Raw genomic sequence first — 25,277 nt, forward strand, 5'->3', positions numbered from 1 at the left:
AAAAAGCACATTTAATACTTTGAATAGAAACTTTGCATCATGAAATTTCAAAGCTCAGCTGGTATTGGCTTCCTGGCAGCTTTTGAATGAGTTTAAGGGAAACAAATATTTTGCTGTGTTGTAAAGAAATGTCTTCAGTATATACCTTGCTTTGATTGTGTTTAGAGCTAAGCAGGCAATGACAATGTCTTTCTTACTAAGCAAAGTAGTATGTATATATCCTGGTAATATGATAACCAAGCACTTGGTGTGGTGGACTGCTACCACTCAGAAAAAAAACAAATTCTCAAAAAGAACTGGATTTTAAATTTTGCTTTGAAACAGCTTCTGATACTTTTGTAGGTCAGCACTCAGTTCATTAGTATTGTTGAGTGGAGTGTCCATTCTGTAGTTTTTTGGTTTTTTGAATCCAGAGCACAGGGTATTCTTATTTTTTAGATAATAGCTTTCAGTATTATCTGAATGTTCTCAAATTGAAATTGAAATGCTTTTATAGCATAAATGTTTTGAGTCTTCTATCTTAAAATTTATATGTTTGCACTTTATATGTAAATTTCCTTTTGCTTTTGTCTATCAAAACTTTATTCTGTATTGATTAAATTTCTCTGGCCTGTTCTAGAAGATAATCCTTTCGTTTATCCCTGGAGGGACACTTGGTATAAACTCTTTGTTGTATTTGCAGAGGAACTGTAAGCAATATAACTGTTGGTGTGATAAACCTAGAATTCATCCTGAGAAACAGAGCAACAAAGCTCCAAAAGAGATTTAATTTTTTTAACCTTCAATGCTCAGAAAGATTGAAACACATCCTTGCAGGCAGATTATCTTGATATCCCGTAGTTAAAAGGCCCATAACTTTAAATAGCAAAAAATCCTCTCGAGGACCATTGAACTCTCTTTTTCTTTCAAGAATTTGGGATGAAGGAGAAAAAAAAGTAATAACTACTCATGATATGGTAGAAACTCTTGATGAAGGATGGTGTGTGTGTTTCTGATCTTGTTTTCACTGGCTTGTCTTAGATGCCACAGTTTTATATGATACATTTACTGAAGGACCTATTATAGCAATGAACAGTCAATAATTAAACTAATTTAAAACCTATCTTGGCATAGTAAACAATGGAAAAGCATCTATTTGGTGGTGTATATTAACTATTATATACAGGATTTGGTTTTTCTTAAATCAGGAAATTATTATTTTTCCCATTTTGTCATTTTCTCTGACAAAAAGAAACGCTACGTACTTCGGAAAGTGTAAGTGTTAGTAAGAACTGAAATCTGCCAAAAATAGACACAGATGTGGATTGTTTAGGAACATGGTGCAGTTGGAAGTTCAAGGGACCATGTGTGCTCCCTTCGGCAGCCCCATACTAGGAAACAAAATCATGTTCTGTTGTTGAACCAGAGGCCCCTTGGTTTTATCAGTGGTTGAATCCATTATGTTAATTCCTATTTAAATTAAAATTGTACATTAAGATTTTTTGTAATTTAAAAATCAGTTGTCATAACCATTGTGTTTTCCATTGTAAATGACTAAAGTCAGGATAGCTGCATAATATAATTAAGCATTGTAGAAACATATACTTAAGAGACTGATGGCAGGAGAAATACTGTTCCCTTACAATAAACCAGTGTACTGTGTTTCATACTGCTGCCCCTTGTTTCCATTCAAGAAATACAGTATTACTGTGTCCTTGAGTTGATTAAAGACTGAACAGGAAGGCTTCTCTGGCTGGCCAGAGGAGGTTGATGTATCTGAGTATATTGTTCTACAGGTCTGTAGGACCTGACTTGGGTATGGTTTTCCAGTTTTCAGCTCAGTGCATTAAAGCTACTTCACAGACTAGGATTAGTTTGTACTGAGCCATTGCTTAACAGCCCAGTTCATATCACTCGAATGGTTCTGGTTTCTGCAGTACCAGTTCTTGCCTCACATTTGCCATTTCTGTTTCCATCTCCGAGGTGCTCTGGGAAGCCACCCAGATTTACCCTGAGGAAGTAAGTGGGGGATGGGTGGAAAAAGAAGATGATTGCTTGAATGCATTCCCTTGTTCCTGGCTGTTCCTGGTGGTTTTCTCTCCAAGCCATCTCCTTTCTCCTTTTGAATTTGTGTGAAGTAGCTTCTCTCATGGTTTTATATTGTCTTTTGAGACCCTGGAAAGAATGTTTCTTTTTAAATTGAGGAGACTGGCAAAGCCTCGCTTGGCAGGGGTGAAGAAGTGTCTGGTTGGGCTTTGTCAGAAAGCAGAGATTCCCATGAAGCTGAACTTAAAAATGCTTCTAATGTACCAAACTGATTTTTAACTGTGGTGAGGGAAGAGTAGAAATAGAACCTCTGTGTCTGCTGAGCCTCAGATGTTCCCTACGTTTGTGTCTCCACAAACTTGTTAGAATGTTCTGGGTTCAAATTACTTCTGTCACATTGAAGTTCAGCCTGTCTTTTTACTCTTAAATGTTAAGGGGGTTCTTGTAGCTTCTTTCTTACAGGGCACAGCAGGCCTGTGTTTGTCCTGCACACTGTGTGAATGCTTTTTAACCCTGTCACCTCATCATGAAGGATTGTACAGAGCCCTGTCAATGCCATTATTTGCACCTGTGGCAGCAAGCTTTTCCAGCACTTTTTTTGACTTCTTCAACTGAACAAACTCCTTGTTAGCCTGTCTGCCAACTGAGCACATAATCAACAAGCTGGAGGTGCTTTTGTGCAAGCAGGATAGCTGCTGGTTTTGCTTACACTTTTACCTTGGCAGGACATTTTCCATACCCACTGCCAAAAAGATATAGCATCTGGCTTTTTTTCAGCTTGCCAACTTGAGTTTCTGGCTTGAAAGACAATTTATTGCTGCACTGATTTGTAGTGACTGTGCTTGGAAAGCACGGACGTCTAGTAGCTTGTGTACATGCATACTGAGGCTATACCAACTAATCTCTCTAGCTGTATTATTTACAGTAATATTGGTTGTCCTGTAGAGATATCTATTAAATAATATCACAGAAAAAAGTTATTATCAAAGAGTTCTTAGCAACACGTTATAAATATTTATGTAACTGAGAGAGCTAATGTGTTTTATTTAATAAAATCTGACAGTTTTAATTGCTACTTTCCACAAGAAAAGTACTTCTACAGAGATCTTTTCTGGGGGATACATACATAACAAAGAGCTTGCCTGAATACAACATCCTGTTAACTATAAATATGTTTTAGTTCAATATGAAATTTGAGTTTGCCTTTTCACAGAAGTGAAAGCCTACAGTTTTTTTGCCGTTAGCTTGGAATCTGCTTTTCCCCTTTTTGCTTTTTATTACACAGCTTGTTGTTTTATTTTTTTTTAAGAGATACAGCCTCTTTCTTTAGTGAAAAACATAGCCTGAGTATGCCCGTTATTTTGTAATTAATTAAATTTAATTGCTAAACTTTCTTTAAGTTACTATGTGTAAATATATCAGTTTGTCTGGAGGCTGCAGTATTTTCTATGTGACCGTGAATATACCATAGTCATGCAAGGGGCAATTCCTCCTCTTTGTCTTCCTGGCCTGCCCTTCCTAAAGAGTCTATATTCCTCCAGTGCCGCCCTCCAGTCCATTCACTGCATCTCTGGGGTCCCAACAAGATCTGCATACAGATCTCTAATTTCTTATGTTTATGTCCCATGTTGTGTGTCTTAGTGTTCAGGCACTGCACAGACACTTCCTCATGTACATGCAAATTCTTGAGGTGACCCCACTTGAGCCCTGTTTTATTCACTTTGTGTTCCTCCTTGTTCACATCACCCCAGGTGCTTTGCTTGTCAGCCTGTCCATCTCTCCCTCAGAGCTGCAGTAACTCTCTCCCTCCCTCACGGCTCTTGGTGTTATTTTTGAGGTGCAATTTCAAGGGCTAATTCATATCTGGTTTGTAAAGTTTGGAAGCAGCCTCTTGCTCACAGGTTTGAAGGTTTGGTTTGGTTTTAAAGAGTCTTTTGCAGTTCACTCATCATTGTAATGAGGAACTACTTGGCTACCTCACCTCACTTCTTGGCCTGATGGGATTCAGAACATTATGGAAAGCTCTTTATAGTTATAGGGATTGAGTTGGATGCTTGTCATTTCTCAAGTCTGGGAGTGGGAAACAAAAACCACGGAAACAGATTTTCCCAGAGGTAAACCATGGTTATATTTAGATCTTATGGTGATACTTTGCTTTATCTGTCTGGTCTAGAGTTATTTTAAAGCAAAAATATTGTGGCAGCTGGCAAACAGGAAACACTGCAAATCTTTCCTCTCAAGCTGTTTTGCATGTGTTATTTTGTGCCATGAACATACAGCTCTATGTATTCATACTGCTCTTGTTCCTACAGACAACGCTCACCTGGGGACCCTACTTGTGGTTTCACATGCTGCGAGTCGCAACATCAACTTTATCAGGTATTGCTTTATTTACTGGTAAACCAGTAATGGAATATTGAAAGTCACAGAGTTACCATGGCATACTGTAAGTCGTCTTTGGGCTCTACTTGCTGTTTTTTCAAAAGTGTAAATCAACTCTATTTAATCTGTGGAGATGTACTGTCTTACCTCTGACACTTTTTAAAAAATTTTTTACTATCAATCATCAACTCCTGCATGGAAGAATGAACAGAAAACAACTCTTTTGATCAAAACTTTTCCCCTTTTTCTTCATATGAAGATATGTTGGTGTTGGCAACTTTCTATTAGGTTTTGTATGGAACCGTTTTGTGTGATGTTATCTGGAAAGAATGCTGTCTGGAATAATTAAACTGACAGTTTTTCTGAAAAAGACAACTAGAGATTATCCCAAGAACACATCTAATGTGCCATACAACGAAACATCTGAGGTTACAAAATAAACAAGACTATTGTCAAGGGTCTTAAACTTTGCTTAGAAATTCATTTGACTCGTGGACCTCATAAAATTTTGCTCAGTTTTAAAAATGCTTATCCTTGTCTGTCTTTTTTCCAAGGTGTAAAGTACCTTTATCGGGGTTTTTTTGACAAATATTATGGAGTTTCTGTCATTGTACACCTAGTTTTGAATATTTCTAAAAACTATTGGCAGTCTGTTTTTATTAATTAACCTATCCTTATTTTGAGAAACACTTTAATGTACAGTGTAATTCTATTCCTTGATGCATCTGTTCTTCATACGCAAAGGTAGATGCTGCTTTCCTTTTTTCAGAAGTGTTTTATGAATTTGAAGATTACTACTTTCTTCTTCCCACTTCAGTTTTGGCTCTTATATTTGTAATTTGAACTAGTCTTTTGCACAAAAATGGGGATGCCAGGATATCTGTAAGAGTAGTTATTGTGAATATTCATTGAAGCAGTCAATTGCTAACTTCTGACTTTTTTTCCCCTGAAGATGACTAACTCATTTGCTTCCTTAGGGCAGATTTACAATTGGAAGTGCAGTACTTTTGACTTCTTGCTTGCCTTTACTCAAGAACCAGTGCTGTAGCCATCACCATGGTAAAGAGACTGACTGACACAAGCCCTCCCTGTTCCATACTTATGACTGTGCACTACCTGCTTTAGCACAGTAGTGCTGCATGTAGCCTACAGCTTGAAAATTGAGACAGCTGAAACCTAAATATTTTATTAATCCATTAGTATGCAACACAGAGCATTGTTAAAACTGACTTGACATATGCACATATCAATAAATAACTGTCTAGTTTCTAGTACCACTGGACTGAACTAATACAGCTGATACCCATGTATTGTCTAACATTAATTTTCAGTTAAAATTCAGTTAAAGGTTTATCCTTTAACTGATTCTTAGCAAAATGAACTTAGATTCAAAGCTAAAACTAGCAGAATACAAACACTACCACCATCTAGATTTTCACTGAACTTCATTTTCTTCTCCTTTTATTCATTTTCTATCTTAAAGAACAATTATTAGTATATTCAGCTAATAATTACCTATAAGTAGATTAGCCTTGCACATTTTGGTTTTATCTTTTCAGTGAAGTAGGACTACGGAAAACCATTCAGGAAAGATAGTGAGACTTTTAAAAATAAAATGGTGCTTAAGAATTTTCTTCTAGATACTAATCATATGTAAATCTCTTTTTACTTTTTAGTATGTGACTTCCTTGGGGAAAAGATTGCATCTGTTCTGGGGATAAGCACACCAAAATACCAATATGCAATTGATGAGTATTACAGAATGAAGAGAGAGGTATGTGTGTGAGATAGGGTTCTTGCACTCCTTTTCTCCCAACTTGCCTTCCCTGGTATTTTAAAAAATAATATTTGTATTCTAGCATTTAAATGAAGTTTTAGACCCCCAATTTCAGCTTGCCTTCAGTTTTCATTTGATGCATGGTTAGTGCTTACTTAGCCATCAGCCTTTTCTCTCCAGCTTATCAGTCCTAGATGGCTGGGTCCTGACCACTGCTCTGTTTGTTTCTCTTGTACAATGCATTTGCAAGTCAACAGTGTGGGAAAGTTGGATGGACAGTTTTGCTGAACACTATAAGGAGGTGGCTGCTAGCAGTATACTTTGCAGCTCTAAAACTTGTTCAACACGGTGTCAAGGGTAAATTGAACAGTTATGCTACCACCATAACTGGACATGACTGAAAAGTAGCCAGTGCTTTAGGCAAAAAATCCCAAACCCTTAGTAATCTTCATTTGGAAGAGGTGGAAAACATATTTAAAGCTTTATTACTTATTTTTTGATAGCTGTTATTGAGAGCTGGAAAAACTTTAGAGAAGGTAGACCTATCCCTATTGCCATTAACTAAAAACTGCTTATCTAGATATATGTCTTTTTTTGGTTTGTTTAAAATGGTTTGGTTTTCGTTCGTTTAACATGGTTTAATCCTTCACTTGTGGTGATTTTTTTTCCATGATGGAAGTTCTGGAATATACCTCATCTTATGATCAGGTAATGACTGTTTTCTAGGAGAACTAATGTCCTTGCCTTGTAATAGGAACTGGTATGCTCTTATGGAAAGACTTCCAAGTTAATGTAAATAAGTGGTAAATAGTAGCATATGAATCTGGTTCTCTCTCTAGGAGGAAGAGGAGGAACAGGAAAACAAGATGTCAGAAGAAGCAGAAAGACAGCATCAGGAACAGCAGAACAAGCCACAAGCTGAAGCTCCTGTCCAGACAGACCAGCCTGAAGCAACAGCGTGCTCTTCATTCGTGAATGTAAACTTTGAAAATGAAGGAGATTGCCCGACAATTGGGAAAAATAAACAAGATGTAGTTCCCGTCCCTCCTTAAGTGTAAAGCTCTGTATAATGTAGGAAATAAGAACTGTCAGGTGTCACAATCTGGCTATAAACAGGAAAATAGGATTATACTTGTTCAGTGAAATGCAACTCCTACCATTCTTATTGATCAGGAGAGAGCTAGGCGATGTCAGTTCTGTCTGCCTAATAAAGGCTGAGGCATTCTGCCAAATTGGCACTTCAGTTAAAATGAAAATTGCACTACAAACATTTGGTCTAAAATTGAATGTGTGAGCTAATTTCTGTGTAAAGCAAGTAAAAATGTCTTTTCTTTGAATTGCTGTGTCTCTAACACCTGTGGATTGCAGAGGCAGTGCTGTTTCCTACTTCTAAACACCTGTTTCTGATTTGCACATTGTTTGCAACTCAGCTCTCTATGAATAGATTAATAGGAATTAATATCCTGTAACTCACAATAATAAGAGTCTGATTTCCCCTATTTATTGTCGCTACTGTATGCATGTATTTTTTTCTGTTGTTAACATAAGAGAAACTGTTAGATTTAATGTTAATTAGATTTAAGGGTCCATTGACTTTTTTTATTTAAAAAAAAAAAACTTTCCAGGGGGCTATAAACACCCTTAAGAACTTAGTAACAAGTACCAGCACTCTTGGAGGCTGATAGTGCTCAGCTGCTCCATTCAATGCTGTAGCAAAGTACAGAACTATTGTAAGTGTAAGACATTCCCACTATAAGTTCAAGAATTAAGAAACCCACGTGCTTGAATGCATGCTCTCAATGGTCCTGGGAAAGAAACTAAAGTCTTGCTAAATTATATTGAGTGCACTGGACACTCTGTATGGTACCAGTCTAGAACTATGAAAACTTTTTCAGACATAGATTACCCAAGTCCATGTACTTGAGCGACCTAAACAAACTATGTGTTTAATGTTAAATTACCAGTAAGGGATGTGCCATTGCAGGTATTTTTCTCCCCTCTAGCACAGAATACTAAATAACGAGAAACCACAAAACAAACTTGTGACTCTTTCCTTCTCTTAAATAAACACAGTGTGTTCTGATACGGCACATGCAGCAACAGTAATTTTTATTTTTGTCCCAAGTGAAGTGCAGGTAGCTCCAAATCAAATACTGATTAAGGCAGTTTTACTGAAATGACTGTTGTACCTGTAGCTGGTAAAAGGTGAATGGTTTACTTTGCAACAACCAGATGTCAGTGCCCTAGGCATTTTCTATGGAGAACTGCTGTGGGCAAAGGAGCAGAGAACCTGCACTAGGTATAGGTACCATGGTACCTATATATACATATACCTATATATACATATGTATATGTATATATACATATACACATACCTATACATATAGGTACCATTACTTCTGTCCTTGAGATTTCCAAAAGAAAATTTAAAAACAGTCCAATGTTGCATTGGGTATCATCACATGTTCCTGGCCTTGCTTTCACTGCCAACTAACTAAGGAGCCTGATGCAACACCACAGGCCAGGTAACTTGGCTATTAGTTTCCAGAGTTATGTGTATCAGACACCCCTCGGCCTGAACTAGTGTCCTGGGCAGCACAAACTCCTCATCTATCTGCAGCATTCCATCACTACAGAAAATGTGAGGAAGAGGATTCAATCATCATCTCTTCTGTTCTGATACTTTGCCTCTTTTTGAATTTTAAGATAGAGGGCGCTGACCACAGTGTAAAATCATTCCTTAGCCCTGAACATGTGCAAAGGAGAGCTTGGTTCAACACCTGGGGAATACAAAGAAAACCAGCTTGTTGAGAGTTCTTATACTGTCAAAGATAGAAAGCCTCACGTTGCTTGAGTAATACCTTGACAGCTGAAGGATGCTTTACTTTTCTTCCAAGAAATTAATGTCAGTTGTTTTTTTTACCTTCTCTCCCTAGTATTTGTTGCATCAGAAATACTCTCACTGCCTTGGGTTTAAACTTCTTTGTATAAAATACTCTTATTACTCACTGTGCCTTAACTTAATCCTTCCTTCAGTTTTTTGCAAACTGTATGAAAGTTGTTACTTTCATATTGGTTTAATTTTTCTGTAAATGCATTAATTGGTTATTTTATATTTAATATAATTTTTGAACTGGAAGTTGGTTATGGCTTTTCTTTTACAACTGTGTGGTCTTTGAAACTTTATGCCTGTACACAGGTGCCTGTTCACTGTTTACTAAGTCACACATCCTGGTTGAATATTCAGGCACCGGAATTCAAAATATCATTCTACCCCACCCCTTCCTTAAGAGTCCCATGTAGTACTCTGTGTGTTCAGCACTACCTCAAACTAATAAATAATGCAGGACTGCAAACACTTCTGGCCTGGAGCTATTGTAATACTACCTGAAAGTTGAAACATTTCTACAGCTCTCTTAAAGAGTTTCACAGCTCAGCTGTACAATTAAGTTAGATTACATAAAATACTTGCACGGGAGGTTAAGTTGGTGAAAGCCTCAATACAGGTGTTTGGATTAGTTTTAACTAGGCCTAAAGCTACTGCAGTTTTATTTCTGTTAATAAACCTCTTAAAAGTCAGGTAACTATTCGGTCAGTTCAATGATTTATTTATCCTTTCTGTTAAGCCACTTAGAGCTGGATATGTATAGAAGAAAAAGGCCTAAATTATTATTCTCCTACTGAAGACTGCTTTCACAACAGAGTACTCAACAGTGCTGTCATTAGAAGAAGCCATACAGAATGCAGTGGGAGGCTTGGAATGGCTGAAGACACCAAGACACCAGTGCTGAAGACACCAAGAACCACATCCTTACTTTCAGGGTATATTCACACTTAGAATAGCATATTTAAAAAAGAATAGGGCTTATTACACATGAAAAAAGTCAAAAAATATTTATTAAAAAAAAAAAAGATAATTTTTGCCTCTTAACACTTGCTTTTTCTGGTTTCAGAAATTATTTCTGTGATTCCTGCGCGTACCACATTTTACATCGTACGTGGGGGCAAGGTGGGAAGGGGAGGGAAGTGAAATGGAAGAGGAATTGATTCAGATAATGAATGTTTCCAGCTCCCAGCAGTTGGTGCATTAGATTAAGATATCTCTATGGATACAGTCTGCTCCAGTTCGAAGTCACGCATCATCAACATCAGCAGTGTTGTCATTATCACTTGCCACAAGGACCTCTCTGTTCTCGTATGTCCAGAACCCATTCAGGTCAATTAGAATGCTGGTAACAGTGTCTCCTTGACTGCTATTGATCAAGTCTTGAAGGGAGATTTTGTAAGGGTCCTTAGGCTTCACCATATCAAAGATTTCATCCTATGAAAGAAAAGTCAAAATTGGGAGAAACCCCCCCATATTAATGAGCAGAATAATGGCTATTTCATACTGTATGATCTTTGGGTAACTAGTGCCACCCACACCAATTTACAAAAAAGCAGCTAGTAAGTCCCAAAGCACTTATGATACAAAGCACACTAACTGGCTACAGTTAGGAGCAGTGTGCTCAGCTCCCACCTCTCAAATAAGAATTTTCCTTACTGAGGAGGCTTTGGCCTCAAAGTGGCAATAGGAAAAACTCTGTTCAGTTGTATAAGCTAACTTTTGTAGAAGCTCTTGTACTTTTTTTTTTAAGTACTAAAACTGCTAAATATAAAGTAGACAGTAATAAAGACAGTTTTATAAGCTGCTTTTTAAGTCACCAGTCTGCCCCCCCCACTCCCAAGGGATGATCCTGAACTGTAAAATGGACTTAGCAAGTTCCTTCAGGTGTGAGAAAAAGCAACATGTATTTAACAAGTATCTTAGAGAGCAACAGCTGAATAGAAAGACATTTTCAAACCTATAAGTAGGACAAGCCAGTTCATCTCTACTACTCTGCAAGTAGTTATACAAAACCTAGAAACTACGATGTAATTAAATTACAAAATGCTTATTCAAAGATTTCATGTAATACTTTATTCAGTAGAGCTAACCTTGACATCCTGAAAAGAAACTGGTTCTTGTCCATGAATTTTCATTTGTTCCTGAATAGCCTAGAAAAAAAAAGTTATGAATGGCTAGTGCAGTATATACTGACACTGTGTGAAAATTTTTAATGCTTCTGCATCTTAAGCTGTATTGCCCTGTAACAAAGCATTCATGGTACAGCTTGCAATCATTTTTCTTCCATAGCTAAGGCAGGGGTGAGTTAAGGCATTATCAATGATACACATCTCAGGTTCACACTTCTTAATGCGTATGATAAGAATCCCACTTTCATTATGACCAGCGTTTAAGCACTCTGCAAATGGGATATTCAGACACTTGAATATTATCCCTCAACACTCAAAACTTAAGGTACCAATACACCCTAACCAGAAGGTTACATTTTCTGACACAGTATGAAATACAGGGTAGGAAAAGAGAGAAGGGAAAAGACCAATCAGCAGAAAGACAAATTAATTCTTTTAATGTGGTGTTATTTAAACACCTGCATCACCAAACCTATGTCTTCAAGGAACAACTATAAACAAAAATGTTTCACTAGCACAAGGGGCACAGCCTTGTCAGCACAGTTGTATCAGCACAGCCTCTGTAGGTGTTGACCTGTTCACACACAACACTAGCAGGAAAGCAACTATTCAGAGCCAAAAGGAACTGTTCTGATTGCAAGGAAAACTTACAACATTCCATGTCCAAAACTTGAAAGGAGGGACACATTTTGGAGTACGATCAAGTATCTGCTGTAGTGAAGGAGCTTTTTCAATAATTAAGCCATAGAGTAGTATGTAACTGAAGACATGCACAAAACCAGCTACGCCACCATAACTAATGCAAAATTACCTTGTTAAATTGCTTTCATATTAGAATCACTTATGTACTATGACAACACTAAAGTTCATGTTTTTGTAAAATGTAAACCTGTAAATTAATGGCCTTTATTAAAATGAGAGACAGTTGATATGGCCCCTGGCCTCCCTGAATCCTATATCCATGAACGGAACTGGAGCAAGCGCTGGGAAAACAGTGAGCTGTAAAAGCAGGGAGGGAAGACAAGTCATTGCTTAGTTTCCCTAGGATGCTTAGTATTGCCAAGCCATCATCTGACAGCTGCCCATGAAGCATATAAGGCAGCTACAACTACTAAACGAAGTTCATGATGAAGTTCAAAAGGCACCCACAGAACTCCTGCCTGGTCCTGCAGCAGAATGACTCCATGCAGCAGAATGCCCCTTGGGCCAGCTGGCTGGAGCAGCTTGGAAGGAAAGGTGCTGGAGGTCTTGGTCCACAGGAAGTTGAATAGGAATTTGCAGGGTGACCTTGTAGTGATGAAGGCAGATAAATACTGGGCTGCATTAGTACAAGCACACCTAGCAGGTTCAGGGAAATAATTGTTCCTCCTGACAACATTTGGCACAGTACTCCAAATTCAGCCTCACAGCTCTGGGCTCCCCTTTATGAGACACTGACAACCCAGTGGGAACCTAGTAGAGGGCTATCAGCATGCTTTGGGGGCTACAGCACAGCACAGCCGAGAGGAGAGGTTTGGGATGGGGATTAATTCCCCTGAAGAGCAGGTGAGGAAAATCTAATTACTACCTTCAACTACCTAGCAGGTGGTTAGAGACAACATAGCAAGACTGTCTTGGAGACATACAGTGAAAGGGCGAGAGGCAGTGCACACTGACTGCAGCAAGAGGCAGTCCAATTAGACAAAAGTGGGAGAAGGGGTAAGAGGAAAACTCTTCTCAGCCAGGGTAGTCAAAAACCAGAATGCACTGACTACCCAAACAGGCTACAGAGTCTCCCTCTCTGGAGAGATTCAAAATTTGCCTGGACAAGGCTCTGAGCAACTCAACCTAGCGATGAAGCTGGGCCTGCTCTGAGCAGATAGAGCAGGTGACCTCCAAAGGTCCATTCCACATAATTTATTAGGTGGTTCCAAGGCACTAAAAGAAAAAAAGTTGGGTTTTGTTTTTCCTTTTTTTGTCTATTTGGTTTGTTGGGGGTTTTTTTGTGTTTGGCTGGGGTGGGTGGTGTTTGTTTGTTAAACAAAACAAAACTTTCCTATAAAATCTATTTAAAATCAAATCTGGAAACAACAGGTAAAAATGCAGAAGCTTTTTGCAAGCAATACAGTGAATGAAAAATCCCCCAGCTGTACTGGCCCATCACTGCATTTCATTATTTTCGTTTCTTCTACTGAATTTTAGGATTACAGTGGAAATTAAAACCAATGGCAATAACCAATTAGAACCATCATAAGAGATTTTAGTAGGTAATTATTAGGCAATTTTAGGACAATTTCAATTAAAAAACAAACCCAAATCAATAGAAAATACTTTTCCTAACCAAAATCAGTTAATTTCAACTGCAGATAAACTGCTGAAAATACCTTTTGAAATCTTTCCAATTTTTGGTTGTTTTTTTTTTTTAATTTTAAATCTTCTTAAAAGTCATTACTAGCCTCCCTGTGGCTATTGGTAATTTAAAGTGATTTCCTGCAGATCTGCACACAGAAGTACATAGGCTATAACACTATAAACACAGAAAATGGCCTACTTGTATAAAGAGACTTACCCTAAAGAAATAGTTAAGGGAAAAGACATTCAGGTGTCCTTTGTTCTCTATATCAAGCAGTTTGAAAACATATTGCAGAGCTGCAGGCTCCTTTCTGTTTTCTAATGCAAGCACAAAGTCCAGGTAGGTTTTATAGTCCTAGAAGTAGATACAATCATGTTTATTACAGTCTTCTTTCTAAATTGATTTTGCAAGCAGGAACTCTATAATTGGCAGCTATTTCATTGTAGGGGGCCCAGTCTATTTTCTGAAAAAGACAACATGAAATAGAAAATGGCTGCCACCACTAATGTGAACAGAAAAGTTAGTTTTTAATGACTGATGATGACAGGAAATCCTGTTATTTTAGAAGCAAAATAGGATTCCAAGCATAAATCGAAATTAAACATGCTATATATACACTTTTAGACAATGTTTAATATATCTCTAGACTGCTGAACATACCCAACTAGTGAAGAAAAACCATATAAAAGGTTTTAATTACAAATTAAATGTGTGGTGGCAGTAAGCCTACTGTTACCCAACAGTGAACCATATGGCCAATTAAGTATATAATCCTTAGACCAGAGTTGGTGGTTTGGCAAATCACATGGTATAAAAACATTAGTAAACATTACAAATAAGTATCCCACTTTTCTTTTTCATTAATACTGATTCCTGGTTTCCCAATGAAGATAAAGTTGTGACAAGGACAGAAATCCTTCAGTATATAATAGCCCTGTTCACCTTAACACCAGAGGGTTGTGCTGCCATTCAGAGGGAGTTTGACAGGCTGGAAACAGGGGCTAACAGGAGCCTCATCAAGCTCAACAGAGCAACGCACATGCAAAATCCTGCATTTGGGGAGGAATAACCCCTTGTACCTGTATGTGCTGGGGGCTGACTAGTCAGAAAGCAGCTTTGCAACAGGCCCTTGCAGTAAAGGCTGCTGACAGCATCCTCAGCTGCATTAGGAAAAAACTCTGCCAGCAAGATGAGGAGGGTGATCCTTCTCTACTCAGCACTGCTTAGACTACATATGAGCACTGGTCCTGCTCTGGTCTCTCCCATACAAGAGAGAGATGAACCTACTGTTACAAGTCCAGAAAAGGGCAATTAAGAGATCCCTAATGACCTCAATGATTATGTTTCTACTAAACAACTGCTACAGTGGCAGAAAGGCTGTATATAGAATTTGTAATTTATCGCTTTACATTTCAGTCATCTGAATGCAAACAACAATTAAGTTGTTTTAAGGCTGAACATTAAGTAAAGCTTTAAAAAAATCTAGATAAGAAGGTGTTATTTTAAGGTTTAAGTTAGAATTCTCATTTTTCACAGCTACGGAAAGCTTACAATGAAAAATACTGTTGTCTCCATGAAGAAGTGGAGAGGTTAGCTCACTTGCACTAGTTTCAGGTGTGCCACTTGTCTTTGGTTCTTTTTAAAGAATCGTGTAACTAAAAAGCATTCCTACAGCTATACTTTTTTTCAACATGCACTTTTGTTACTGAATCTACAAGAGATTTTATCCTAGGATGTCTTGATTCTGTATGATCTCTGCTTTTTGAAACAAGCAACTTACCTTGAAACAAGGTGAGTCACACTGCACTCACCTTGCTGTTAAGAAAATTAATTTTCTAATATGCTGTGTGGTCATTTGTGTGCACAATGATAAATCTAAGTTCCTTTACCTCAAGCTATGCTTTATTTCCAAAGATACTAATTGTTAGACGTTTCTCAACTCAACAAGCCAAAGCTTTCATGTTGTGAACAAAGTGAAAATATGTGATTACCATTTCACCATCATAAGTTAAGCATTCCTGAAAGACACGATCCAAAAATATGTTGGTCAGAGTCCCTGTTCCATATCGGGACAGTTCTTCTTTGCTGAGCATGCCATTGTGATCTTTATCAAGGTTTAAGTACTGACCTAGGGAGGAGATATTGAGAGCAAACCATAATATACCTCTATCAACAAAGAACTGTTTCAACAGAGAAAGAAAAGTTATCATTTCAACAGTTATTTAATTTCCATAATAAAATTAATGCAGCTAAGTGGGAATATGCTAGATTCACAATAATATTCATAAAGCATCACAAATGAGCATAGATCATGGCAGGAGAGGAAGTGTGATTCCCATAATGAGGTGTTAGTAGTTCTAATCTAGGTAAAACTGGGTATACAGAGAAAAGAGCAGAAGGCTAAGAGCATATTACTTTAAACAGAGCATATTATTTTTAAGCATGAAAAAAGAGCTAAAGATGATGCAAAAGCATGAACAGAACAGTCAAAAGAGAAGGTTACAGAGGAATCTTGTATCTTGTGCAACAAGCACAAGGTGACATTATAAAACTGTGATAAAAAGCAATAGCGGAGAACTGAAACTGTGAACAAGGTCAGGACGATGCACTGAAAGGATGGCTACAGGATTTGAAAAGACAAGTTAGCATGAGGATTTAACATGACAAAAACAGAGGAAAAAATAACACTTATAATGTGAGTAAGTCATACAAGGCAGAGAGGAGAGAAGAAAAGCATTCACATGTAAAGGAACCTACCATAAACTCTTAATGCAGAAGGAGCAGAAAACCAGTTTGTTTCCTGACTTTCTTTAGAGAGTTCTTCATCCCTTAACTAAGCGAAACATAAAGTTAGAATTCAGAAAGAGTAAATTAAAATACAATAGTATATGCTAAGAGATCTTTACCTCCAGTAAATCATCCAGGAAGCTGCAAGCTAAAATATCCTGTATCTTTATCTTCCCTGCAGCAAGAAAAGGAAAATACATTTTAATAGTTGCTCTGCCAACACATCCATTTGACTGTTCTCATTTAGGTGGTTCTACTTCAGAAAGAAGCATTCTGAGCAGAAAAAAATTACTTTTTAAAAAAACCAGAACTAAACAAAACTAACTTCTAACATCAAGGATAAGGCTCTAATTTAAGAGATAAAATAAAAATACCTTTTACAATGACTGAATAAAACTAGCCTGACACTGGCAGGAGTTACCCTGAAGCCTTAAAAGTCAGAAAACTAAATAAAAAATGTGTGTGTAAAACAATCAACTCAATGTGTAAAATAAAAAGCGTAAAGAACGCACGCTTAAAAAAATTGTTGAAATAATAAAGTATCTTAAGTGATGTGATATTTTTATATCTTCAGAAACTACAGATCTGACACAAAGCTAAGGTGGCAGAATGCACTTCCGCTGGTGAAGCTCTGACTGGCACACTGACACTGAGCTGAGTAAAATAATGGCACTATAACTTCCCACACACCCTCTCTACATGTTTGTAATCACTTCTGCCAGAGGCTACTGCCCACACAATTCTGATGTTTACAAGTGGCACAGCTAGATCTTGAAAACACCTGCAGTTTGTGACTTAAATCAAGAGCACAGGAAAAAACTGTTCTCCAAGGGAGCTACATCTGTTACAAGGAGTAGCAGCCTTAACTGCTTTTCTAGTGGGTCTACATGGTGCACACAAATTTAATCACAGGAGAAGCACATCACTACGACCATTCTAGGGCATTTCCACAGCTCTGTGGATGTTCTGGCAAGCAGTTGTCTGTTTCTGGTTGTGTTTTCTATTCACCCTAAAGACTTACAAAATTAGCTACTGCTGATGGTGCATTATAATGAAAAAACATCTTATTTATCAGTTTATATAAGATACCCATCAGTTGTGGTATTATAGAGTTATCTCACAGAAATTCATTTGCTGTAAAAGCAGATTATTAGACCCACAATAAAGATTCATGGTCTTCAGTGCAGATTAATCTTCAATTGCTGAACAAAAGCCTACAACGACAAGTACACTTTACTTTGAAAACACAAGTAGCTTTAGTGGAAACATTTTACAAGTGAAAATCTCTGGCATATTTAGAATTTTGAAAATACGGACCTACCTGTTCTGAGAGGATCCAGAAAGAAGAAGAACTTTCTAACCGCTGTGCAGACATAGAAGGAGTAAAAAGATTTTTCTAAGCCATCCAGTTGTGGCAAAGTAGGGATTAGCTCCAAAATATAATTTTCTAAATCCTGCAGAATTAAGAAAGAAAAGTTTTAAACACTACTACTGTTGCATGCTTGCTGCATTCCACCTTGACTTTCAAGTACGCTTTGTTAAAAATATAGTCCTGTAACAATGCAGGAAAGAGCATGAAAGCAGGTAAAAAAGCTTTTGTCTCCGTGAAAGAAACCCCAGATCATATATGTGCACATGTGATTCCATCACTGAAACAATCTACTAATAAAGCAGAATTTACAAAGGACATGATATTTACATGTAAATATAAATGCATTCAACTGTACCTTTTTCAAATATCAATGCATAACTCCTAATTGGATTATTCCATTGCTGAATATTCTTTGATACTTTTTTTAACAGTAGAGTGGTAACTAAGGCATTTTTATTTATTTTCTAATATTAATTCCTGTTAGAACAGGAGAATAATTCACTGAAGAATGAATAATTTGTGATTTTTACTATATCCTGCTAAATCTAGTGAAGTGCTAATGATATGAAACCTTAGTCTCATGAAACTATAGTCTCCTTTTTCAGACAATTACCCATATGCTAAAAAGGCTAGCAGCACTGTCACCACCAAATCTCTAGAATACATGAATTGTTATTTATCCAAACAAATGTGCCCGCCCCAAATCTACATTATGATACTTTTACGAGACAAGACAAGAACAAAATTGGACTCTTTCTGATGCTCTCTCATTTGATTAAAAAGAGACATGAAATTAATCAAGAATTTACTCACTGATTCTCTGAGGTAGCCTTGTCCTGCCACATCATATAAACTGAGACCTATTCTTGTCTGATGAAGCCATACTGTGAAACAGAAAACAGAATTAAAATGTGAGAAATCCATGGGGCTTTTCAGTTCTCACCAAAATCTGAAGTTGTTCTAGAGGCCATAAGGCACAGTCAGATATTAAGTGCCTCTTCCCATTTCTCTGAGATTTAAGCAAAGCCATGTCATGTACTCCTTAGAAACACTGTTTCAGTCTTTCATTTTGTAAGAGTCACTGGTAATATACGGTGCGCTGTGGCCAAGACTGCATTATAACAACTAGATGTGAAAAATGGCAGAGCAGACAACACATTTTCTTTCTTATATAATTTAATGGCTTGGATTGGAAGGGACCTTAAAGATTCATTCAATTCCAACACTCCCCTACCCCCCCCATAGGCAGAGATGCCACCCACTACATCAGGTTCCTCAAAGCTCCATCCAACCTGGCCTTGAACACTTCAGGGATAGTGTATCCACAACCTCTCTGGACAACCTGTTCCAGTGCCTCACCACCCTCTGAGTAAAGAATTTCTTGCTAACATCTAATCAAATGCCTCCTCTTTTAATTTAGAACTGCTCCCCCTTGTCCTATCACTATCTGCACACGTCACTGTCCCTCTCTTTCACATGGTCCCTTTAAGTACTGAAAGGCCACAATGAGGGTTCCCCAGAGCTTTCCCTCCTCCAGGCTGAACAACCCTAACTCTGTCTCAGACTATCATCACAGAAAAGATTAATGTCCTTGTGCTGACTCCGGGTGGGGTCTCATGAGTCTCAGAGGTGAGGGGGAGAATCACCTCCCTTAACCTGCTGGCCATGCTGGTTTTGATGCAGCCCGGGATACAGTTGGCCTTCTGGGCTGCAAGCACACATTGTTGGCCACATGAAATTATACGGATTCATTCTCTCCACTGATTTAGAGATATGTGTAGCAGTGCATTTTCACTGCATTAAACAGCTGTACAATGTCATATACAGATTGCTACAACCCTCTGTATAGCACAAGACATTGCAGCTACAGCCAAAGGTCCTGCCCTCACTTCTGGTTTACAAGAAGAGAATTAGAATAGCACAAGTATCTCTTTTGCAATGAGAAGATACATTAATTGTACAGTCTAAAGGACAATGGCCTTGAAGCCATTGTTAAAATACTGTAACAGTGATGAAGTATAGATTAGGCATAAAAACTATTATTCACATACTCAATGTTAAATTTAACTACCATTTTATGAAGAAACCATTCAAAAATTCCTCTTATGCAATACAAGCTGTCCTTCATAACATTCATCTCTTCCAGGTAAGTGTTTCTCAAGGTGGCCTAAGTGTCCCTCAGAGATGGCAGAGGTTATACAGTGAGGCTGCTTCTTTATTGGTTAAATTTAAAGGTAAGTGCATCACCGATCATGAAGTGATTTGGTGATGGTGGCTTTTTGTTTGTTTAGAAAAAGGTAACACCATAAATACACAAGACTTGAAACTTCTGGGTGAAACAAAGCTCTGAAAGAACCTCTGTTGCGTCCAGCCAGGTAGGCCTTTTTGAAATGCACACAATTTTCACAGACTTCTTCACAAGTCTCCTATCCTGCAGCTTTGGGTTTGTTGTTGGAAATGGGTCTATTCCTCCTTTCTTGCATACTATGCAAATCTGCACGCCATGTTTCCTGCTCAACACATCTCTCATCCCTTGCACTAGAAGATTTTAAGTTAAGCAGGCTGAGCTGCTCCAAGAAAGGTGTCGTTCTCCTCTCCCAAAGGCTCTAGCAGATCTAAGAACACAGGAGCCAGGGCAAAAGACAATGAGACAACCTTCCTTTCTGCTAGACAGCCTAATGTTTTTAAATAAGATCTAATAAAGATTTAAAATGCATTTTTCAGCCTAAGTGGTTAATTACAATAAAAAAATAGCTGAATATACAGTAAGGCTACAGTGACGAGCAGAGAAACGTACTGACATATTTGACAAACGCAGTTAGACAACATAGACAATACCACTCTGCAGAAGGAAAAACAACAAACAGAGCTATCTGCCTGATCACAGTGGTTAGGATCACACTTGCCATGGAACTTTATTGTTTTGCACTTCACAGTATTGCCTGAATAAAGGAAATCAGAGTAACAATATATATAATAAGCAGCAATATATTTAATAAACAGATCAAGGATATCTCTGGCTGGAGAGAAGTGGATTTCAGAGGTAGGGTGGATTCCCACCTCCTAGTAACCAGAAAAAAAATCACAAGCCTCCAAGAAAACAGCATTTGCAGTTAAGGGCTAGATCTCACTGCTGTTGAAGAGAACATCAAGTAATTAATAAAACTGAAAATAGCCCTAAAACAACTTCTCTTTAACACAGAAGTATCGACTAACCTTTTCGCATGACATAATTGAAAAACTGCATGATAGATATCCTCCCATAAGGATCATTATGGAGTAATTTAGCAAAGATCTTCGCTGTGAAAAACTGCCTGTAAAACATAAACACAAAGCTACTTCTATGCATCTGATTACACTGCACTGACAGATCCAGTTACAGTATTTGAAATTTACAGATACTGTAAAATAATGTTTTAACAACACATAATGTGCTAACATTACACTCCTCAAGTGGGATCCTACCAAGTAACAATGGTAAACTCATTAAAAAGCAGCTGCCTTTGCTGCTCATGACTCTTCAGTGATGTGGGAGTTTTGGGAGCCTTCAGTCAACTGAATTTCTCTTTAGTACAGTATGTTTGGTAGCTTCCAATCTTCTACAACAACACGCACAGAAATGGAACTGCTAGTACTGACAATTAATCTGCTTTTGCCCAAAACTGAATCACAAAGCTATGTGCACAACAGCCACCTCCAGGAGGAGCATAAAGAAGTAACATTCACTGTATGCCTTACACAGAACACCTGGCAGGAAATTCTGCATCAGAAGATAGGGAAGGTTAGGCAATATCTCTGGAGATGTAATTTCCAGTTCAAATACAAAATGTGCGGTATACTGACCACTAACATCATAAAAATACCAATGCTGATAAAAATTTCTTCTTCAAAAGGATGCAGCACTGCTTTTCCAGGTATCTCTATCAATGATAAAGTTCCCTCAGTGATGCAGAGCACTACACTGTTACAAGGATGTAAAGCAACTAGTTCATCGGTAACTACATGGACGTGATTTTATCTCACCATTAAACTGTTTCCATCTATTTTAGCAACCAAAACTTAGATCAGCACTTAGGTTTAGCCAAAGTGAGCATATACAAGTGAAGAAAGCCTTACTTGCATTTTGGTCCAGCTTTTTCACCAACTTTCAGGAAGTTCTCATAATTGATCATTGCTTCTTCCCCAATCATTGGTGATGTCTGATGTTTGTCCAGTAGAAACCATAGGTTCTTAAAAGGTATTTACATTTGGTTAAGAAGATATCTTTCTAGAGATGTGATTGTGCTTAAGATAAAGTGTTTAAGAAACTCAGCAAACATGTGGGTTTGATGCAAGGTTCTCTCAGTTAATGAGTACACATCGTCGGTTCAGCCAGAAAAGAAAGAAAGTGCTACTTCCACTGCCTTAAACTGGTGTTAAACACATGCACACTCTCACCCACTAGGATTTTTAGGGTCACGCCTCTTTTGTCTTTGCAGTTCAGCAAAATCAACCATCTTTGGAGTCTCTCCCAGTGATACATAAACAGAACTTATTTCATCATCTGGGCCCACTTTTGCATTCATTATGCTGGAAACCCAGAAGCCATTAATTTAGTCCTCATATATGTCAGCTTTACACCGACACTACCAGCCCAAGTGTCAGCAGCACTTCAGCTTTAGCTCGTACTTCACGACCACTCACTGTGCCCAAATACAGAGCACCTTACCGCAAGATTCTGTGCACAAACAGGAGATAATCAAACTCTGACAGGAGATAATCAAAATTGTTTCAGAAGCCATTACAAGACATACAGAAAATATTTTCATACCTGCAGCTCTTCATTATCCAACAGCTCTCTACTCTTCCTTTGCAGAAAGACAGCCCTAGATTCTTCTCTTAATTTCTGAAGCAAGACTTCATCTTCAGCTGGCAGCTAGAAACATTGTGGCATTTTAATTTTCTGCACCATTCAAAAACTACAAAGCAAGTACACTCAGGTAGTCCTGAGTCATACACTCTGATGAAGCTGTTTACTTGACAGAAAATAGCCAGTCAACCACTGTTTAGTATGTTGTGTGGTACCTGCTTCTGCTACAGGGAATACTTGCATAGTGTCTCAAACCATTTCAATACTAATGTATCTATTTAAAGCAGGATATGTTTAACATAAGGGATGGAGATGTACCTCATACCTGATAACCTCCCCAATAAGCACTTTCCCATGGTTGCAAGGTACCAGGGCTCACACATAAATGACATTTACCATTGTGTTTTTGCTCGGGAGAGAGAAGCGCTTTCTATTTTTTGGTAGGCCTGACTCTCAAAAGTGTGAATGTCTACTAGACTTGTTATGGCCAACAAATAAAATGGAAGAACACCTAGTGTGAAAGTTCTGCCAGCATTCATGTGCCGAACTGTACAGCACTACTGGAACTCAGAGAGCTGCTTATGTATTCATCAATTGAAACATAGGTACTTGAGAACCTAATTGGCAGAAATGCAAGATCCTAAGGAATATGTGACCATGAGAGGTTAGACAGCAGCTGAGCAGTCAAGTTGACAAGTACCAGCAATATCCAGATTTTGAACTTGTGCTCCCATCCCAATCTGATTCAACTCATATCTAAGTTACTGGACCAAACATTTCTGCTGGGTGATGCAAGCAACAGATCTATGTTCAGTCTGCAAGACCAAGGACCCACTGTTTCCATGAAGCAGCATCCCATCGTGTCTAAACAGGAACCAGAAGATACATATTTACAACACCAGTATGTCAAAATTTAGTTAAAACAGGAAGTGTCTCTGAAAGAGGACTTCCTATCTTTAGCAAGCAGCCTGATGAGCAAACTATTTCATGGCCTTTGATGAGATTTAGTAATTATTTAAAACTGCAGAAATTGACAACTGTACAAAACGAAAAATTACGCTAAGCAATTCACATCACTTGGATTTCAATCTACTTTAGCTTCTGAAGCTGCAGGGTCTCTTTGAAGGAGCAAAACTTTCTTTATAATGCAAAACAGCCTCTTGTTAAAGTTTATCTGTATACTGCACTTACCCTGTAGTAAAATCGTGGGATGTTTGTATATGATGTATTGCCACTTGTTTTTCCTCCTTTCCATTCCATGTAATACTTTGTGAACAATTCCATTTCTTCATCTTTTAGTTCTTGTTCACTCTTTTTGGCTGATTGACACAGAAAAGAATTTTCACACTGTACTTCAGAGCTCTAATGTAACAAGGCACTTGAAAAACAGAGTTAACACTGAGGCTTATACAGCTGTGCCTAACACAAATATTAGGCGGCAATTAATGGAGCACAGGCCTATTACATAAATTATATAAGAATGTGTCACAGGTATATGTTTTGAGTAAGATATGCAATTGTAGCAGATACACGGGGATGACTGACAGAGCAGCAGCGTTCCTGTTTCACAGGGGCAGCGTTCTTTACGGTGCTGCTTACTGCGAGCAGCAGCACCCATCGCCTTTCCTGCTGCCAGGTCGGGGATGTCCCTGCGCACCCGCACGGGCTCTGTGCGCTCGCTCGCGAATAGAGCGTTCCCAGCCAAGGCTGCCGCGGGGGCACGTCCTGGACAGAGCAGCTCCCGTGGCTCGTCACCCCGCCCCTGCTGTCCCTGACCCCAAAACAGGGCCGTCTGCTTCTCCTCAGGGAGGCTCCAGGAGCCGCCCGGCCCCCGCGGGAGCCCGGACAGGCGAACCACGGCAGCACAGACAGGCCGACGCTCGCCCCGCCGGCCCCGCCCCCCCATTCGGGTGCCCCGGGGCGCTCTCCCGACGCTCCCGGCCCGCTCCGCGCTCCCGGGGCACTCACGCGCGCGGCGCGCGGCCAGCCGGCCCCGCAGCCTCCGCTCCCACTCCATGGCCCCGCGCGACCGCCCGGCCGCCTCCGCGCGCGTGCGCACCGACGCGCCGCCACCCCTGGGAGCTTCGTGCCCTCATCCAATATGGCGGCTCAGCCCCTCCGCTCCTCCCCCCGCCCGCCCCAGCGGGGCGCGCGGTGAGATGCGATTGGCTCCGCGCGCGGGCGCGCGTCCCGGGCGCCGCGTGCCCCGCTCCGCCCCGCCGCGCAGCGCGCGCCGGCAGCCGAGTCAGGTGGGCCAGACCCGGGGGGGGGGGAAGGAAGGAAAGGGAAAGGGAAGGAGAAAGGGAAAGACTTCCCGTATGGAGGGCCGCGCCGCTCTGCGCACCGGGAGCTGTAGCGTTGGGCGGCGCGGACGGGCCGTGCCCGCGGGGTACCGAGTGAGCCGCAGCAGCCGCCGGACCCTCCGGTATTTACCTTTACAGCCCAACACATACCAGGGATTGCAGTGTAGCTGCCGTCCGTGGCGGTGGTCTGCCCCTTTGGCAGCGGCGGTACCAAGGATTTGGGATTGAGGAAACCAGTGAAACGGAAGTTTGCCACAAGTTGCAAAATACGAGGGAAGCAATGTGGGAATTGCGTGCTGGGGCTGCCCGAGGGATCGGGATTGGGATTCCTCACTTGAAATCGTCGAGGTACCTTTAGCTTCGTGTTTGCTGGCATGCAAATGTAAATACGACAGGAAAGAACAGAGCAGGTCATGATGTCCTGGTGTTATTTC

General features: G+C 39.4%; 3 protein-coding genes across 9 annotated transcripts in view; 2 read left to right on the forward strand and 1 right to left on the reverse strand.

Moving 5' to 3' along the window:
- Positions 1-9,323, forward strand: part of LOC135416003 (signal recognition particle subunit SRP54) — a 36,309-nt gene extending 26,986 nt beyond the window's left edge. Inside the window, exons 3-5 of one of the 2 annotated variants that reach the window (XM_064658620.1) lie at positions 4,338-4,404; positions 6,084-6,181; positions 7,024-9,323. In XM_064658620.1, coding sequence (XP_064514690.1) covers positions 4,338-4,404; positions 6,084-6,181; positions 7,024-7,236 — 378 coding nt within the window. In that variant the 3' untranslated portion in view covers positions 7,237-9,323. The remainder of the gene's footprint in view (positions 1-4,337; positions 4,405-6,083; positions 6,182-7,023) is intronic. The other variant, XM_064658621.1, reaches the window with a different exon arrangement.
- A 740-nt stretch (positions 9,324-10,063) lies between these two features.
- PPP2R3C (protein phosphatase 2 regulatory subunit B''gamma) lies at positions 10,064-25,012 on the reverse strand. Of its 2 annotated transcripts, none has more exons than XM_064658625.1 (13): positions 24,994-25,012; positions 23,732-23,859; positions 22,502-22,606; positions 21,808-21,920; positions 20,908-21,005; positions 18,505-18,575; positions 17,641-17,773; positions 16,439-16,494; positions 16,290-16,365; positions 15,524-15,660; positions 13,749-13,886; positions 11,162-11,221; positions 10,064-10,505 (listed from the first exon to the last, which is right to left on the reverse strand). In XM_064658625.1, the coding sequence occupies exons 2-13, from the start codon at positions 23,822-23,824 to the stop codon at positions 10,317-10,319; spliced, it is 1,269 nt and encodes a 422-aa protein (XP_064514695.1). In that variant the 5' UTR covers positions 23,825-23,859; positions 24,994-25,012; the 3' UTR covers positions 10,064-10,316. The 2 variants fall into 2 exon arrangements, with proteins under 2 accessions (XP_064514695.1, XP_064514694.1); XM_064658624.1 differs by lacking the exon at positions 24,994-25,012 and adding an exon at positions 24,509-24,652.
- The window catches only part of PRORP (protein only RNase P catalytic subunit), a 45,609-nt gene continuing 45,021 nt past the window's right edge, over positions 24,690-25,277 (forward strand). For 2 of the 5 annotated variants that reach the window (XM_064658612.1, XM_064658615.1), the window contains exon 1: positions 24,815-24,965. The gene's annotated coding sequence lies outside the window, so the exon portion shown is untranslated. Of the gene's footprint in view, positions 24,790-24,812; positions 25,192-25,277 lie in introns of those variants that run through there. The other 3 variants (XM_064658613.1, XM_064658616.1, XM_064658614.1) reach the window with 3 other exon arrangements.

Source organism: Pseudopipra pipra, chromosome 6, assembly GCF_036250125.1.
Source record: "Pseudopipra pipra isolate bDixPip1 chromosome 6, bDixPip1.hap1, whole genome shotgun sequence".
Classification (NCBI taxonomy): Eukaryota; Metazoa; Chordata; class Aves; order Passeriformes; family Pipridae; genus Pseudopipra; species Pseudopipra pipra.

What these genes read in the sequence shown, in the direction of transcription:
- PPP2R3C (XM_064658624.1), bottom strand. Translation starts at nt 24,557, where the DNA reads ATGGAGTGGGAGCGGAGGCTGCGGGGCCGGCTGGCCGCGCGCCGCGCG. An exon ending in GCTGGCCGCGCGCCGCGCGC is followed by an intron (nt 23,860 to 24,508) that starts GTGAGTGCCCCG and finishes TGTGTCAATCAG; the next exon opens with CCAAAAAGAGTGAACAAGAA. An exon ending in AAAGCTGGACCAAAATGCAA is followed by an intron (nt 21,006 to 21,807) that starts GTAAGGCTTTCT and finishes TATGTTTTACAG; the next exon opens with GCAGTTTTTCACAGCGAAGA.